At 47.9% G+C, this 15,882-nt stretch overlaps 1 protein-coding gene across 24 annotated transcripts in view; it reads right to left on the bottom strand.

Annotated features, from left to right (window-relative positions):
• kif1aa (kinesin family member 1Aa) overlaps positions 1-15,882 on the bottom strand; it is a 397,377-nt gene that overhangs the window by 346,654 nt on the left and 34,841 nt on the right. For all 24 annotated transcript variants that reach the window (XM_038816644.1, XM_038816646.1, XM_038816647.1 and 21 more), the window contains exon 2: positions 11,194-11,368. In XM_038816644.1, the coding sequence (XP_038672572.1) occupies positions 11,194-11,299 (106 nt within the window). In that variant the 5' untranslated portion in view covers positions 11,300-11,368. The remainder of the gene's footprint in view (positions 1-11,193; positions 11,369-15,882) is intronic.

The raw sequence follows: 15,882 nt of genomic DNA, 5'->3' as shown, positions 1-15,882 counted from the left end.
CAGATTCTGAACTGGCTGCTTGTGTATAAAACCAGCATCACATTGCTCCGAGGGCCTATTACCCCATTGTCATTGTGCAGCTCTTTGCTTTCCAATTAATCCCACTTTTTTGCTTTTCACCCAGAGACCTGTACATTTTTTCCCTTCAAATATAATCCAATTATCTTTTGAATCTCAATGTCGCTATTGAAACTGACTTTCACGTTGCACATTCCAGATTACTGAACTCACTGAATTTATTTTTTAAAAGTCCCCACGTTACCTCTCGTTCTTTTGCAAATCACCTTAAATCTGTCTTCTGGTTACAGTCCGCTTCTCCGTGGAAACAACTTTTCCTTATTCAGACCATCAAAGCCCTTGAAAACCTCCAGCATATCCCCTCCTTTTTCATTTTTTTTCATTTCCTAGCCTTCTCTGCTCTAAGGAGAACAACTACAGCTTCTCTAGTCTCATCACAAAACTCTAGCCTTACTGTCGCTCCAATAAATCTCTTCTGCACCCTCGCCAAGGCCTTTTCGGAAGTGCAGTGTCCAGAATTGAGCACAATTCACCAGCTGAGACAGTATTTTATAAAGATTAAGCATAACTCCCTTGATGCTGTCCTCTATCAATAAAACTATTTTTCCAACCTTATTAACTTGTCCTGTCACATCCAAAGCTTTGTGTACATAAATCCGCAGATCCCTCTTTTTCAGCGTCCACATAAAAATTATTATTTGTTAGGCCAGCATTTATTGCCCATCTCTAACTGCCCTTGAGAAGATGGTGTTGAGCTGCCTTCTTGAATCATTGCAGTACATGTAGTGTCGGTGCGTCCACAGGGAGAGAGGTCCAGATTTTGACAAAGTGACAGTGAAGGAACAAAATCCTGGAACTCCCTCCCAAATATGACCAATTTATTGAGATGGAGGATAGGAGGTCTAGTCCACGAGACTGAAAGCAGGTCCCACAACCGCATAGGCAGACAGTGGCCATTTTAACATTGGCGGCAAATTAATTAAGAGGTCACCGTCAGGGGCTAAGGACAGCAGCTTGCCTCAGAGCTGCCAGCTCAATCAGAGGGCTAGCAATTAGGAAATGACAATGATAGAGGTGGCCACTGCTGAGGCTACAGGGAAAAAGAGAGGGCACAAAAGGGTGCCAAGGCGAGGCATACAGGCCCTGGCAATCGAAGGGGTGAACCCTCCAGTGGCAAGGTTGGAGCATGGGGGTGGCCTTGGACATAGACTCCTCCCTCACCCCGCCCCCTCCACTGCCTCTGGAAAGCCAGTGGGTGGCCATATCTCTGTACGAGGCCGTCTCCCCATGTGACAAGAGGATGTTTGAGTGACGATAAAATGCATTTGGGTATAAAGCGGCTGTTAATTGGCCAATTATTGTATTAATTAACTACCCAGCTCCAATCACAGGGCAGCCAAGCTACTGCCATTCCCACTTCTGGGAATATCCCGTGATGGTGGAAAGGCATTGGGATTCCATTCCAGTGTCTTCTGCTGCCATTTTATGGCCTCCCGCCTCCCAGCCAGTTTCCAGAGGGCTGGTAAAATTCTGACCATTGTTTTTTTAACATCTTCTGAACCCAAAACTATTGAACCAAAATGCTCATCGAGATTCTCTGTAATGGCTCACCAATCCCAATTGCATTTTCTATCCTTGCATGGGATGTGGGCGTCCTTGCCCTTGAACTCAGTCGTTTGCTAGGCTATTTCAGAAGGATCTTAAGAGTCAATCACATTGCTGTGAATCTGCAGTTGCATGTAGGCCAGGTCTGGTCAGGTAAAGATGGCAGATTTGCTTTCGGAAGGAACATTAGTGAACCAGATGAGTTTTTACTACAATCGTCAATGGTTTCATGGTCATCATGAGACTTTGAATTCCAGATTTTTATTGAATTCATATTCTACCATCTGCCATGGTGGGTTTCAAAACTGGGTCCCCAGAGTATTACTCAGGGCCTCTGGATTACTAGTCCAGTGACAATACCACTATGCTACTGCCTTCCCAACTGCCCCATCCCATTGTTTCTAACCAAAGCACCAATTGGTGGCTACCTTTGCCAATATTCTTCCCAACCAATTCACCCCTCCCATTGCTGATCATGTGGACTCTGCTGTGGCCTATCTATGCATCTCTGGCCTCTGGCCTATTTATGTATCACCCTCCAGAATATCTATTCACTCATGATCAAGACCCTTGGCAGCCATGAACATATTGTAAATGGTCACATTGACAGCATGGCCTGAATAGAAGCCTGGCCATGGGAGTGATGATCACTTTCCTCTGAATGAAGCCTCTTTAGCTGACCATGGTGACGCCACTTGCCCTTTCAAGACCATCACGGTGTTGTTGTTGCATTTATCACCTGCTCACGCCCTGACCTGACCGCTTTCTTCTCTGGCACCATTTCTCCTTTTGAGCATCTCATTCTGTTCCACTCCTCTCATTCAAAATCTTCATTCTCTACCGCCCTCCCAAGTAGGATAAAAATGTGCTCACAAGACACATTCACTGATTTCCACCATCAACCGCAGTGACAAATGACTTCTCATCCTCTGTGATTTCAACCTTGCATTCACCTCCTTTTGATGCCCAATGAAACCATCACTTTCTCTTACAATGGCCATCCCCCTGGATTGGTCCTCATTTCCACCCTCTTCAATTCAAAACTTGAAAGGATATGGCAGACAACTGGTTTAACCCATCCACTATCAGTTCTGACTGGACCATTTATAGCACTCTCATGTCCTGCTCTTGTCTGTGAAAACTGCTCACTATTACAGGATCATCCTGGAATGCAAAGACAGCCCCCGGCTTGCTTACTCATCCGTTAACCACCTTTTCCCTTGTATCCTCCACCATCGCCTCCAACAATGAGTGCAAGGAGCTCATGTAATTCTTTGTCACTAAAATCTGGATCACTCCAGCAAACTATTTGTTCGACTTCCGTCTCTTCCCCTAGCTCACCAGGTCAATCATCCTCTAAAGTCCCCCCCCTCCCCTAGCCGTGAACTCACATATTTTTCGAGTTTCTCTCCTGTCTCCCCACATGCCCACTATGAACTGATCTTGTCCATGATTGCTCCCTTGACCTTCTTCTCACTAAATTGTTGACCATCCAACTTCGCCCCCCGACCCCCATGTTCATTGATATTGTAAAGGGTTCCCTCTCTCCCGGTGTTGTCCCACTCTCCTCTAAATGTGCCGTCATCCCCCTGCTCCGGAAAAAAAAGGAACCCTTGACTCCACAGTCTTTGAAAATTACCTCCCCATCTCTTTCCTATCCCAAGTGCAAAGTCCATCGTTCCCAGAACACCATGATGAAAACCCTCCTACAGCAGCTTACCAAAGTCACAAATGACATCCATTATGACTGTGACAAGGGTAAATTGCCCCTTTTTATTCTCCTCGACCTGTCTGCAGCCTTTGACATGGTTGGCTACACCATCCTCCTCCATTTGTCATGCTGCCTGGGACTGCACTCTCCTGGTTCCATTCTTAATTATCTAACCATATCCAGAGGGTCATTTGCAATGATCCATATCTTTTCCGTATCTCTAGAGCCCACCTCAACAAAGGCAGACACAGATGATGACATTTGATCATTGGCTTGACTGTGCCAGCTCAGCCTTTGGTCAACTCAGGAAAAAATTATTTGAAGACCAGGATCTCAAACCCGAGGCTAAGGTCATGGTTCACTGGGCAGCACTGATCCCCATGCTCCTATTTGCTTGAGCAACCTACAGCAGGTACCTCAAAGCACTGGTGAAGTACCATCAGCAATGCCTTCGCAAAGAAAGGTGTTGGCAAGAAAGGTGGTGCGATCAGTACCGAGGCACTAATCATTCGAAACCAGCTCCACTGGGTGGGGCATATCATTTATTTGCCTGACAGCCATTTCCTAAGCAACTGTTCTACTCTGAACTCAGTCACAACAGAAAACTCCCAGGGGGGAGCAGAAAGGCTTAAGGGATGTCCTCAAAGCATTCCTGAAGAGGTCAAATAACCTTGCTGACCCATGGAAGATTCTGGCTGGTGACTGAGCAAAATAGAGAAGGTGTATTCAGGAGGGCATCGAACACATTGGGAGACTTTGTCGGGAACACGCAAGAGGTGGAATCGAGTCATTGATGGGAGGGCACAAATCTCCAAAGACCTCACCTGTCAAACTCTTTATGCACCAACTGCGCCACATGTGGTCGAATTTGCAGATAGCGGGTTGCTCATATCAGCACCCATCCAACCAGAATTAAGCAGATGCTGTACCTGTCCTGGGAGTGTTTGGTGGGACAGTGTAGAGGTAGTTTTACTCTGTATCTAAACCCATGCTTCACCTGTCCTGGGAGTGTTTGATGGAACACTGTAGAGGTAGCTTTACTCTGTATCTAATTGGTGCTGTAACTGTCCTGGGAGTGTTTGATGGGACAGTGTAGAGGCAGCTTTACACTGTATCTAATTGGTGTTGTACCTGTCCTGGGAGTGTTTGATGGGACAGTGTAGAGGCAGCTTTACTCTGTATCTAATTGGTGCTGTAACTGTCCTGGGAGTGTTTGATGGGACAGTGTAGAGGCAGCTTTACTCTGTATCTAATTGGTGTTGTACCTGTCCTGGGAGGGTTTGATGGGACAGTGTAGAGGTATCTTTACTCTGTATGTAATTGGTGTTGTACCTGTCCTGGGAGGGTTTGATGGGACAGTGTAGAGGCAGCTTTACTCTGTATCTAATTGTTGCTGCACCTGTCCTGGGAGTGTTTGATGGGACAGTGTAGAGGCAGCATTACCCTGTATCTAATTGGTGTTGTACCTGTCCTGGGAGTGTTTGATGGGACAGTGTAGAGGCAGCATTACTCTGTATCTAATTGGTGCTGTGCCTGTCCTGGGAGTGTTTGATGGGATAGTGTGGAGGCAGCATTACTCTGTATCTAATTGTTGCTGTACCTGTCCTGGAAAGGTTTGATGGGACAGTGTAGAGGCAGCTTTACCCTGTATCTAATTGTTACTGCACCTGTCCTGGGAGTGTTTGTTGGGACAGTGTAGAGGCAGGTTTACCCTGTATCTAATTGGTGATTTACCTGTCCTGGGAGGGTTTGATGGGACAGTGTAGAGGCAGCTTCACTCTGTATCTAATTGTTGCTGTACCTGTCCTGGGAGGGTTTGATGGGACAGTGTAGAGGGAGCTTTACTCTGTATCTAATTGTTGCTGTACCTGTCCTGGGAGTGTTTGATGGGACAGTGTAGAGGCAGCTTTACACTGTATCTAGTTGGTGCTGTACCTGTCCTGGGAGTGTTTGATGGGACAGTGTAGAGGCAGCTTTACCCTGTATCTAATTGGTGTTGTACCTGTCCTGGGAGTATTTGATGGGACAGTGTAGAGGCAGCTTTACCCTGTATCTAATTGTTGCTGCACCTGTCCTGGGAGTATTTGATGGGACAGTGTAGAGGCAGCATTACCCTGTATCTAATTGGTGTTGTACCTGTCCTGGGAGTGTTTGATGGGACAGTGTAGAGACAGCATTACTCTGTATCTAATTGGTGCTGTGCCTGTCCTGGGAGTGTTTGATGGGATAGTGTGGAGGCAGCATTACTCTGTATCTAATTGTTGCTGTACCTGTCCTGGGAAGGTTTGATGGGACAGTGTAGAGGCAGCTTTACCCTGTATCTAATTGTTACTGCACCTGTCCTGGGAGTGTTTGTTGGGACAGTGTAGAGGCAGGTTTACCCTGTATCTAATTGGTGATTTACCTGTCCTGGGAGGGTTTGATGGGACAGTGTAGAGGCAGCTTCACTCTGTATCTAATTGTTGCTGTACCTGTCCTGGGAGGGTTTGATGGGACAGTGTAGAGGGAGCTTTACTCTGTATCTAATTGTTGCTGTACCTGTCCTGGGAGTGTTTGATGGGACAGTGTAGAGGCAGCTTTACACTGTATCTAGTTGGTGCTGTACCTGTCCTTGGAGTATTTGATGGGACAGTGTAGAGGCAGCTTTACACTGTATCTAATTGGTGCTGTACCTGTCCTTGAAGTATTTGATGCAATTGTAGAAATCTTGAAATGGAAGTCCTCAGGCGGAATTCTCCGACCCCCCGCCAGGTCGGAGAATCGGTGCGACGCTGCGCGAATTGCACCATGCCGCCCAGACGCAATTCTCCGCAGTGCGGAGAATCGGCGCCAGCGTGGTCAGCGCAGCGCCAGTCTGGGTATGCGCCGACTCTTCGGCCCAGGCCACTCCAGTGCCGGCCACAGAATGGGGTCCTTGGAACAGGCGCCAACGCCGGAGAAAAGCACTCCCCTTTTTACTCCGGCGTCGGCACTTAGCCGCCCGATGGGAGAATCCCACCCCTCATTCCTCTACACCAATGCCCCTCACTTTGATTAGCACGGGATTCACAAGAACAACTCTCTGTGTCAGGATGTGTACAGTTTATACCCCCCCCCCCCACAACCCCGAGGGGTTAACAGTAAAATGTCAGCGCTCTCTCTCATTCCTGCTCCGACCCATCAGCTGTTTTGTTCCAGTTTGTGCCTTTTACTAAAACCTCGCTGACATCTAATCCCACAAGTGACCACAGGACAAACGGAACAACTGTGTCAGGGAAAATGCACATTCCATTGGGATTACACAACACACACACACACACACACACTGAGCTGTCTGTTAAAGCAGCCCACATTGGCAGCAAACCAGCTCAGTGTTTAGTGGCACGGTGATCAGTTGGTGCCAGCTGGACAGACATGCCCTTAACTAGAGAGTAATTGGAGCAAATGTGATTTTATCAACGAAAAACACCAGACTATTGGAGCTTTATGAATACTGACTGGTATTCTGTTGGTGCCTTCACACTGCGGTACCTTATCCTCCAGCGGTCTGATGGCAAAGCCGACTTGTGGGCCCCACTCGTGGATTTGAAGTACCTGAATATGGTCGTACCCTATTCCTAATAGGCACCTTCATGACTTTTCTTCCCATCACCATTTTAAAAAAACAAGTTCAACAAAACTAAACCAAAACAAAATTGGAACAATAAAAGCCAAATAGTTGTAATCGGCAATGGAACGATATCATCAAGCTATAGGCGCAAACTCCAAACGAGGTCAGGTTTGATAGAAGTATGAATATGGGATCGTGGCTTGAACTGGAGTTTGCTGGTGTTGCAAATGCATCGAAAACTTTTCAGTAATGTCACATCCCACTACCACAAAGGAAATAGAAAAATGCACGCCGCCTTTAAAAAAAAATCCAACTGCGGTGTCCAGTTCACGTTTTGGAATATTCTGGACTGCTCCGGTGTTGAACTACAATTACCCCCTTGTTCCATCAGTGTTCATAGAGCAAGCCAGTTAAGTTAGCCTTTTTAGTGTCAGCGTGTGTAGGGGCTGGTGCACTGGGAGGGAATCACACACACAGCACCTGAGTCAACAATGCAGATGCATGAAAGAGATGTTACTATGACAACAGTATATAGTGGCAGTAAAGAGTGAGGAGAAACAATAACTGATCAGTCTCACTTCTCCACGCTTTCCCCACCAACTCTGTCCTTCTCTTGCATATTGTATAAGATGAGAGTAGGGTGGATATCAAGAGAGCTAATGTGTCACGCTGTTAAAGAAACCTTCATTAAAGCATAAACAGGGCAGCTTCAAGTGTTGCTGGCTAACTTAACGTCTAGGGATCCTCACCAATCATTCAGCAGCCTTGCTGCCTTTCTAGCACACTCTGTTCTGCTGGGCAGGCACCCGCTCCCAGGAAATCATCCTCGCGCTGCTATTGTTGACGATCTGCTTGTGGGGGAGGGGAAAATAATTCACTGGAAAATCACAGGACAGCAGCTGGGATGAGCTGTTCCCCGTCGTGCTGAGTGATCTCTTCACGCTCACTGAGGACGTAAATTATTCAGGTGTGTTGGTGTCAATTTGAAGACTGCCTATGTGTTTGGCAGCCAGGCATTGTGGCTGCAGAGGATTAGAATGACATCAGATGACAGAAAGAAAGCTCCGCCTGACAGTAATGATGCTTCTCGGGGTTTATTATGGGTCGGGATTAATGGACACCAACTCCTCCTCGTCCCCTTGTTCTCCCCCCCCCCCCCCCCCCCCCCCACCACTCCCTGCTGGAAACACCTCAGCTCCCAGAGTCTACCGATTAAATTGGCTGGCATGTACCTCAAATATATTTACCTACCATTGCTCCATTTCTATTGGCATCTTTACCCAACAAAACCCTATGAATCAATCTTGTGCCTGATAGCTCCAATTGGCCCAGCACCCACAGCCTGGTAGGGGTGTAAGTCCCAGATTTTGACTTCCCTTTGTGTCAAGAGGTATCAACATCGCCTGCACCACTAGCCCTGGCACCATGGGGGTTGTCACTCCACTGACAGATGCGCTGAACAGTCAACCCTACCGCGACTTAACAATAATGTGGGCTTCACATTGGGAAACAAAGTGTTAGAACATAGAACAGTACAGCACAGAACAGGCCCTTCGGCCCTCGATGTTGTGCCGAACAATGATCACCCTACTCAAACCCACATATCCACCCTATACCCGTAACCCAACAACCCCCCCCTTAACCTTACTTTTAGGACACTACGGGCAATTTAGCATGGCCAATCCACCTAACCCGCACATATTTGGACTGTGGGAAGAAACCGGAGCACCCGGAGGAAACCCACGCACACACGGGGAGGACGTGCAGACTCCGCACAGACAGTGACCCAGCCTGGAACCGAACCTGGGACCCTGGAGCTGTGAAGCATTTATGCTAACCACCATGCTACCGTGCTACCCTAAAGTGTTGAGTCACTCTATGAGTTACATCTGTCTGGGAACCTAACCTGCAGTACATTATAAACAGGGTGAAAATAAAAAATAAATAGAAATTATACTGAGGTTCGAAATGCAAGGGAACGCAAGAGTGGGCGGCGGAGATAGGAAGGAAGACAGATTCATGTCACCCTTAAACCCTTCAATCTATTGAGTGTCGTAGTAGTGACAAAACATCAGCTGGGGTGTATTTAATTGAAAATTAACAAACTAGAAATGGACATTATTTAATCCAGAGTTTTCAAAGAGATGAGGGTGGAGGCACTGACAATCATGAGATGGAAGTTGCAAACAGATAAGAAATAAACTAACATTTTAAAACTAAATTTAGAGTACCCAATTCTTTTTTTTTCCAATTAAGGGACAATTTAGCGTGGCCAATCCACCAACCATGCACATCTTTTTTAGGTTGTGGGGGTGAAACCCACACAGACACAGGGAGAATGTGCATACTCCACATGGACAGTGACCTGAGGCCGGGATCGAACCCAAGTCCTCAGTGTCATGAGGCAGCAGTGCTAACCACTGCACCACGGTGCTTCTCCAGAAATAAACTAACATGATTTCCATCTTAAAAATCAGACTTGGGCAACTACAGCTTCATTAGTGTCATGGCCACTCTATGTTAAATATTGACACTGACTGTTTCTCTCACATTTTATTGTGTGAAAGGCCTGTAAAAGTTGTTAAGGAAGGGACATCCTTTGCCTGGATGAGTGCAACTCCAACAATACTCAAGAAGCTCAACAGTAATCAGGACAAAGCAGCCCATTTGGTCAGCACCCCATCCGCCACCTTAACTATTCACTCCCTCTGGCACAGAACCACTATGGCTACCAGTATATACTAGTATATACCATCTACAAGAAGCAGCAATTTGCCAAGACTTCCTCAATTATACTTCCCAAATCTATGACCTCGGCTGCCTGAAGATACGGAGGATAGCAGCACCACCACCTGCACGCTCTCCCCCAAGCCACTCACCATCCTGACTGATGAAGCATATTCCCGTCCATTCATCATCGCTGGGTCAAAACCCTGGAGCCCCCTAATTATCGGCACTGTGGGTGTACCTTTCCACCTGGACTGCAGAGGTTCAAGAACGCAGCTCACCCCCACCCTCTCAAGGGCAATTAGGGATGGGCAACAAATGCTGGGCATCAAGTGCCCCCGCAATGGGCCGAAGTCCTGCCCCTGATAGGGCAATCCTGCCGACGTGGTTTCAGTCACCTCTGGTGGCGGCGGGATTGGCGGCGCGCGCGGGCCCCGGGGTTCCTAGGGGGGGCACGGGACGATCGGACCCCGGGGGGGTGCCCCCACGGTGGCCTGGCCCGCGATCGGGGCCCACCGGTCGGCGGGCGGTGAGCTGTGCCATGGGGGCACTCTTTTTCCCTCCACCGCGTATGCAGCAGCTGATGCACCGGCGCATGCGCGAACCAGCGAAGGCCTTTCAGCCAGCCCCGACACCGGGCAGCGGGCGTCAAAGGCCGTTGGCGTCATTTTTGGCGTCAGTCGGCGTGGCATCAACCACTCCGCCGCGGGCCTAGCCCCCAAAGGTGAATTCCGCACCTTTGGGAATGCCCGACGCTGGAGTGGTTGGCGCCACTCCGCTACGCCGGGACCCCCCCTCCCCGCCCCGCCGGGTAGGGGAGAATCCCAGCCCAGGTTTTTTGAGCAAAGGTCCTCTCAAGACAAATAATGCAGGCTGTGACGGATCTTCCAAAATCCACTTGACATCGCCTTCCATCCACACGTTCCTAACTTCAGCAGTAAGTCCCCAGACAGAACCATGTACATCATCACAGACAGACACAGTACTGCACTTCACCCCAGGCACATATTGCCCAGAATGTCTCCTCAGACATAGAACATACAGTGCAGAAGGAGGCCACTCGGCCCATCAAATCCGGGCCGATCTACTTCAGCCCTCATCTCCACCCCATCCCCGCATCCCAATAACCCCCCCCAACATGCATGTACAATAGTTTAAGACTGAATAATGTGTTCAAGGATCCACAGTCTCGCAATGGTCCAGTCAGACATGTTATGAATCCAGTTCGAGACCTGTAACTTCATGTTTAGACGAAGTTTGAAACCCCAGTTACCCACTATGAGAATAAAACCACATGATTGCACAATTTGAAACAAACAAAATAAACTTTGCCATACAAAGTCAAAATAGTAAAGCAAACTGAAAAAACAAAATAAACTTCACCATACAATGCTGAGTGCTCAGCTTTGCTAGGAAGCTATTAATATTCCCAACTCGAATGCTTTTAAAGTTGCATAATCCGTTTTTGTTGTTCTATCGGCTCTGCATTCTCTCAGACCCTGGGAGGGCAGGCTGACAGTACAGTGCGGAAGCAGATACTCACTCGTTGTGTTCCCTGACATCTGAATAATGCATTTGCTGTCTCGGCCGATCTCTCTGGAGTTGAAAGGCCGGACTCTCACCGCCACCTTCACCGAGGCACCAGCCATCTTGTTTCCGGCTGGCTCTCAACAGAGAGGCTGCGCTCAACCGTCGGCTGTCTTGGTCAGAATACAGGCCTAGAGAGAGGGAGAGATGGCAAGAGAGTAAATCTAAAGCTTTTTAATCCTGGTTGTATCACTATGAAATCCAATTACTAAATTATAAATAAGTCTTTGAGAAAAAGAAAGACCTTGCCATTATCTTTTGATTTTTGCCCCCACTGACCCAAGATACTTTCCAGACAGGGTACATCTTAACAGGGTTGGTACTAATGCCCTCACCGGGAAATCAATTAATGCTGTGGGGGGGTTAAACAAATTTGTTTCATTGAAGAAGGTACAATGCCGGGATACGTTCCTTCTGCTTGGAGAGGACAGGGCCCTACGTATGGATATATGTAGCTTTGAGCAAACGTAGCAGCAGGGCGGAGCAACAAGCTGACAAGAAAACCAAGAGGGACATTAAGCAACAGGACAAAGGGACTGCGTAGAAAAACCAGGAATGAGACAGAGATAAAAAGCAAAGCTAACGGGCACGGTGTTGGAATGTGTGTGCATTAATGTGAGGAGGTCATAAATAAGGTTGATGAGTTTCAGGCACAAGTTTCTGTCTGGAGTAGGAAATAATGTTTAAACCCAGACCTGGCTTAAACACATACATGGTTGAGAACTGACCTGGTGGGTTAAGGAAGGAAAAAAGAAAGGAAGTGGGTAGCAGTGACTGATCAAGTGCTGTTTACAATTTGATAAGGGGATGATACATGGGAAGGCTCAAACATAGAATCTACTTTGTCCAAATCAAGAAACAGAAAAGTAGCTGGTAGATCGCTGAACATCCATTATAGATCCCCAAATGGTGATGAGATAGAGGAGCAAATCAGTGATGAATTTAAGAGAAATATAAAAGAAAATAGAGCATCAATAGTTGGGGACTCCAACTGTAATCGGGGGGGGGGGGGGGGGGGGGGGGGGGGGGAGAAGCTGTGTAAAGGCCAAGGCGACTGAGGAATTCCTAAAACGTGTTCAACAGCACTTTTAATCAGTATGTTTCTAGTCCAGTGATGAAGAAAACTGCACTTGATTAAGTTTAGGGAAATGAAGTAGGACAAGTGGAATATGCTTCAGTGAGACATCTGGGCAACAGTGATCATAATATAATTAGGTTTAAAGTATGGAACAGAAAAAGGAATAATGGGAGGTGAAACTACCCGACTGGAAGAGAGCCAGTTTCAGTCCTCAGGAGGGATCGAACCCAAGTGTACTGGAAAGAAAGATTGGCCAAGAAAACACTATGGTGGGTCACCAAGATGGAGAAAAGCCAGATTTTCCCAGAAGGATAAAGGTGAGGCATTCAAAGCTAGATCTCCACTCCGATGAAAAAGCAGAGATTAAAATAAAACAATAAAAGTTTTATGGCAGATTACAGGTAGAGTATACAGTAGAAAACTACGTTATGTACAATATAGAGCGTACAAGGGGAAATTGTAAACGGTATAAGGGCAAAGACAACATGGGAAAAGATTAATAGGTAATATAAAATGGAACCCAACAAACACATTAAAATGGAAAGTTAAAGAATGGTCGGGCACCCAGTCATTTTTTCTACCTCCATGAGAATATTTTCTTTTTTGTCCCTCCTGAGCAAATAATTTATGTCTACCTTCACAAAATAAGAGGGTTATGTTAATGTTGGAAGGTGTCAGACACTGGCTTTCACACTCTGGGACTGGGTGGGACACTGCGTCAGGCACTGTCCGTTCACACTGTGGGACTGGGTGGGACAGTGGCTCAGACTCTGTCCTTTCACACTCTGGGACTGGGTGGGACAGTGGGTCAGACACTGTCCTTTCACACTGTGTGACTAGGTGGGACAGTGGGTCAGACACTGTCCTTTCACACTCTGGGACTGGGTGGGACAGTGGGTCAGACACTGTCCTTTCACACTCTGGGACTGGGTGGGACAGTGGGTCAGACACTGTCCTTTCACACTCTGGGACTGGGTAGGACAGTGGGTCAGACACTGTCCTTTCACACTCTGGGACTGAGTGGGACAGTGGGTCAGACATATCCTTTCACACTCTTGGACTGGGTGGGACAGTGGGTCAGACACTGTCCTTTCACACCCTGGGACTGGGTAGGACAGTGGGTCAGACACTGTCCTTTCACACTCTGGGACTGGGTGGGACAGTGGGTCAGACATATCCTTTCACACTCTTGGACTGGGTGGGACAGTGGGTCAGACACTGCCCTTTCACACTCTGGGACTGGGTGGGACAGTGGGTCAGACACTGTCCTTTCACACTCTGGGACTGGGTGGGACAGTAGGCCAGACACTGCCCTTTCACACTCTGGGACTGAGTGGGACAGTGGGTCAGACACTGTCCTTTCACACTCTGGGACTGAGTGGGACAGTGGGTCAGACACTGCCCTTTCACACTCTGGGACTGGGTAGGACAGTGGGTCAGACACTGTCCTTTCACACTCTGGGACTGGGTGGGACAGTGGATCAGACACTGTCCTTTCACACTCTGGGACTGGTAGGTCAGTGGGTCAGACACTGTCCTTTCACACTCTGGGATTGGGTGGGACAGTGGATCAGACACTGTCCTTTCACACTCTGGGACTGTGTGGGACAGTGGGTCAGACACTGTCCTTTCACACTCTGGGACTGTGTGGGACAGTGGGTCAGACACTGTCCTTACACACTCTGGGACTGGGTGGGACAGTGGGTCAGACACTGTCCTTTCACACTCTGGGTCTAGGGACCGTAAGACAAATCCTTTCAAAATTGAGAGTTCCCCACTACATTCAGATTCAATGGGGTTTAAGACTCAGCCACAAGGCTTAGGCATATGTCCCGTGCCTAAGAGAGGACCCTATCCCCTGGGGTGAGTACCCACTCTGAGTCCGTACTGGTTGCCCAAGCCAAGTGTCCCTTACTGTCCAGTTTCCACTGGAAAGGGCAATCACCACAAATCACCATAACGCCCATTTAGGCTTTTTTTGTGTTGCCCGCTCAGACCACTGAACCCCTCACTGAGACTCCCGTGCAGAATGGTTTCTATTTGCAATTTAATTCACTGTTGATAGCTAATTGATGCTGCTTCACAGTGGCAATGCACAAGCATCCCTCATCACAGATGTGTTAAACAGTTAACTGTCTCTCCCTTTATTACTCACGCCTGATTCATCTCCCATTTTATCTCTGTCTTTCCCACCTTTTCCCCCTCCTACTTGAATGTGGCTGACTCATGCCTGCTGACAGGATAGTCAGTCACCATGCCATTCATTGCCTGAGAGCCCAGGAAATACGGCAGGCTGTTTGACCATGGGCAGCTTCACAACTGACCTCACCAGGCAGCCACACTTTACAAAATGGGCCGCTCGAGGCGGAATGCTGTCTGGTTCTTCTCTCCCTATCTTAGGGTACTGCAACCAATTCTAACAGGCCCAACTAGCACCCTGCAATACAGATTGGGGATCAAACCCAGGTCTTGCTTAGCATAGAGTATCCCATTCTCAGTCTTTCATTTTGACACCTTTTCAAAATTCCTCAGCAGGGGCAAGGCCTTTTACTGGAGACACTCAGCTGAGTGATGAAGCAGCATGGTAGCATTGTGGTTAGCACAATTGCTTCACAGCTCCAGGGACCCTGGTCCCAGGTTCGATTCCCGGCTTGGGTCACTATCTGTGCGGAGTCTGCACATTCTCCCCATGTGTGCGTGGGTTTCCTCCGTGTGCTCCAGTTTCCTCCCACAGTCCAAAGATGTGCAGGTTAGGTGGATTGGCCATGATAAATTGCCCTTAGCGTCCAAAATTGCCCTTAGTATTGGGTGGGGTTACTGGGTTATGTGGATAGGGTGGAGGTGTGGACCTCGGGTGGGGTGCACTTTCCAAGAGCTGGTGCAGACTCGATGGGCCGAATGGCCTCCTTCTGCACTGTAAATTCCATGAATAACCGGCCCTCCCCACTCCAGCTTCTGCCTGAATCCACTGAACACTCTCTCCTCTTGCCATCCTCAAGGAGCGTGAAGAAACAGGTATTAATAATCCAATCTAACGTCACTAGTGCTCCATCAGTGATCAGTGCTGCTGTGTGTTTCAACAAGCAGGGTCAGTGCGCTGAGGAAGCCAAGAAATAATCCCAGACTGTTGCTGCCCTGTCCCTCAGGTATATTAACAATGTTGCAGCACTCCATCCACAAGTAGAGAGTCCCGTGCCTCCCAAGACTCCTCGATTTAACTGAAAAAGTACTTGAGTTGGGCACAGGCGAGAAAATGTCAAAACTGCCCAATCTCTCATTGTTTTTTACTTAAATTCCAAAATGGCTGCTCGAGTCCCTGCAACCTAAAATGGTTCACAGACTTTGAATGACTTCCACATTTCCTCATTTTCTAATAATGTCTGGTTACAAAGTTTGGGCAACATGTGCAGGGTTGCCAACTCTGGTTTACATATTCCTGGAGTTTTCATCACATGCCTTATTATCTCCAACCAGCCCCGCACCACTGGTCATTTGACAAGCCCACTGTCTCGCTGTACTGCATTTCCACACTGAATACAAAACAGAAACACATTCAGCCTCAACACC

Source organism: Scyliorhinus canicula, chromosome 13, assembly GCF_902713615.1.
Source record: "Scyliorhinus canicula chromosome 13, sScyCan1.1, whole genome shotgun sequence".
Lineage (NCBI taxonomy): Eukaryota > Metazoa > Chordata > Chondrichthyes > Carcharhiniformes > Scyliorhinidae > Scyliorhinus > Scyliorhinus canicula.
The sequence above is the reverse complement of the archived record's forward strand: the minus strand, read 5'-3'. Positions and strand labels throughout refer to the sequence as shown.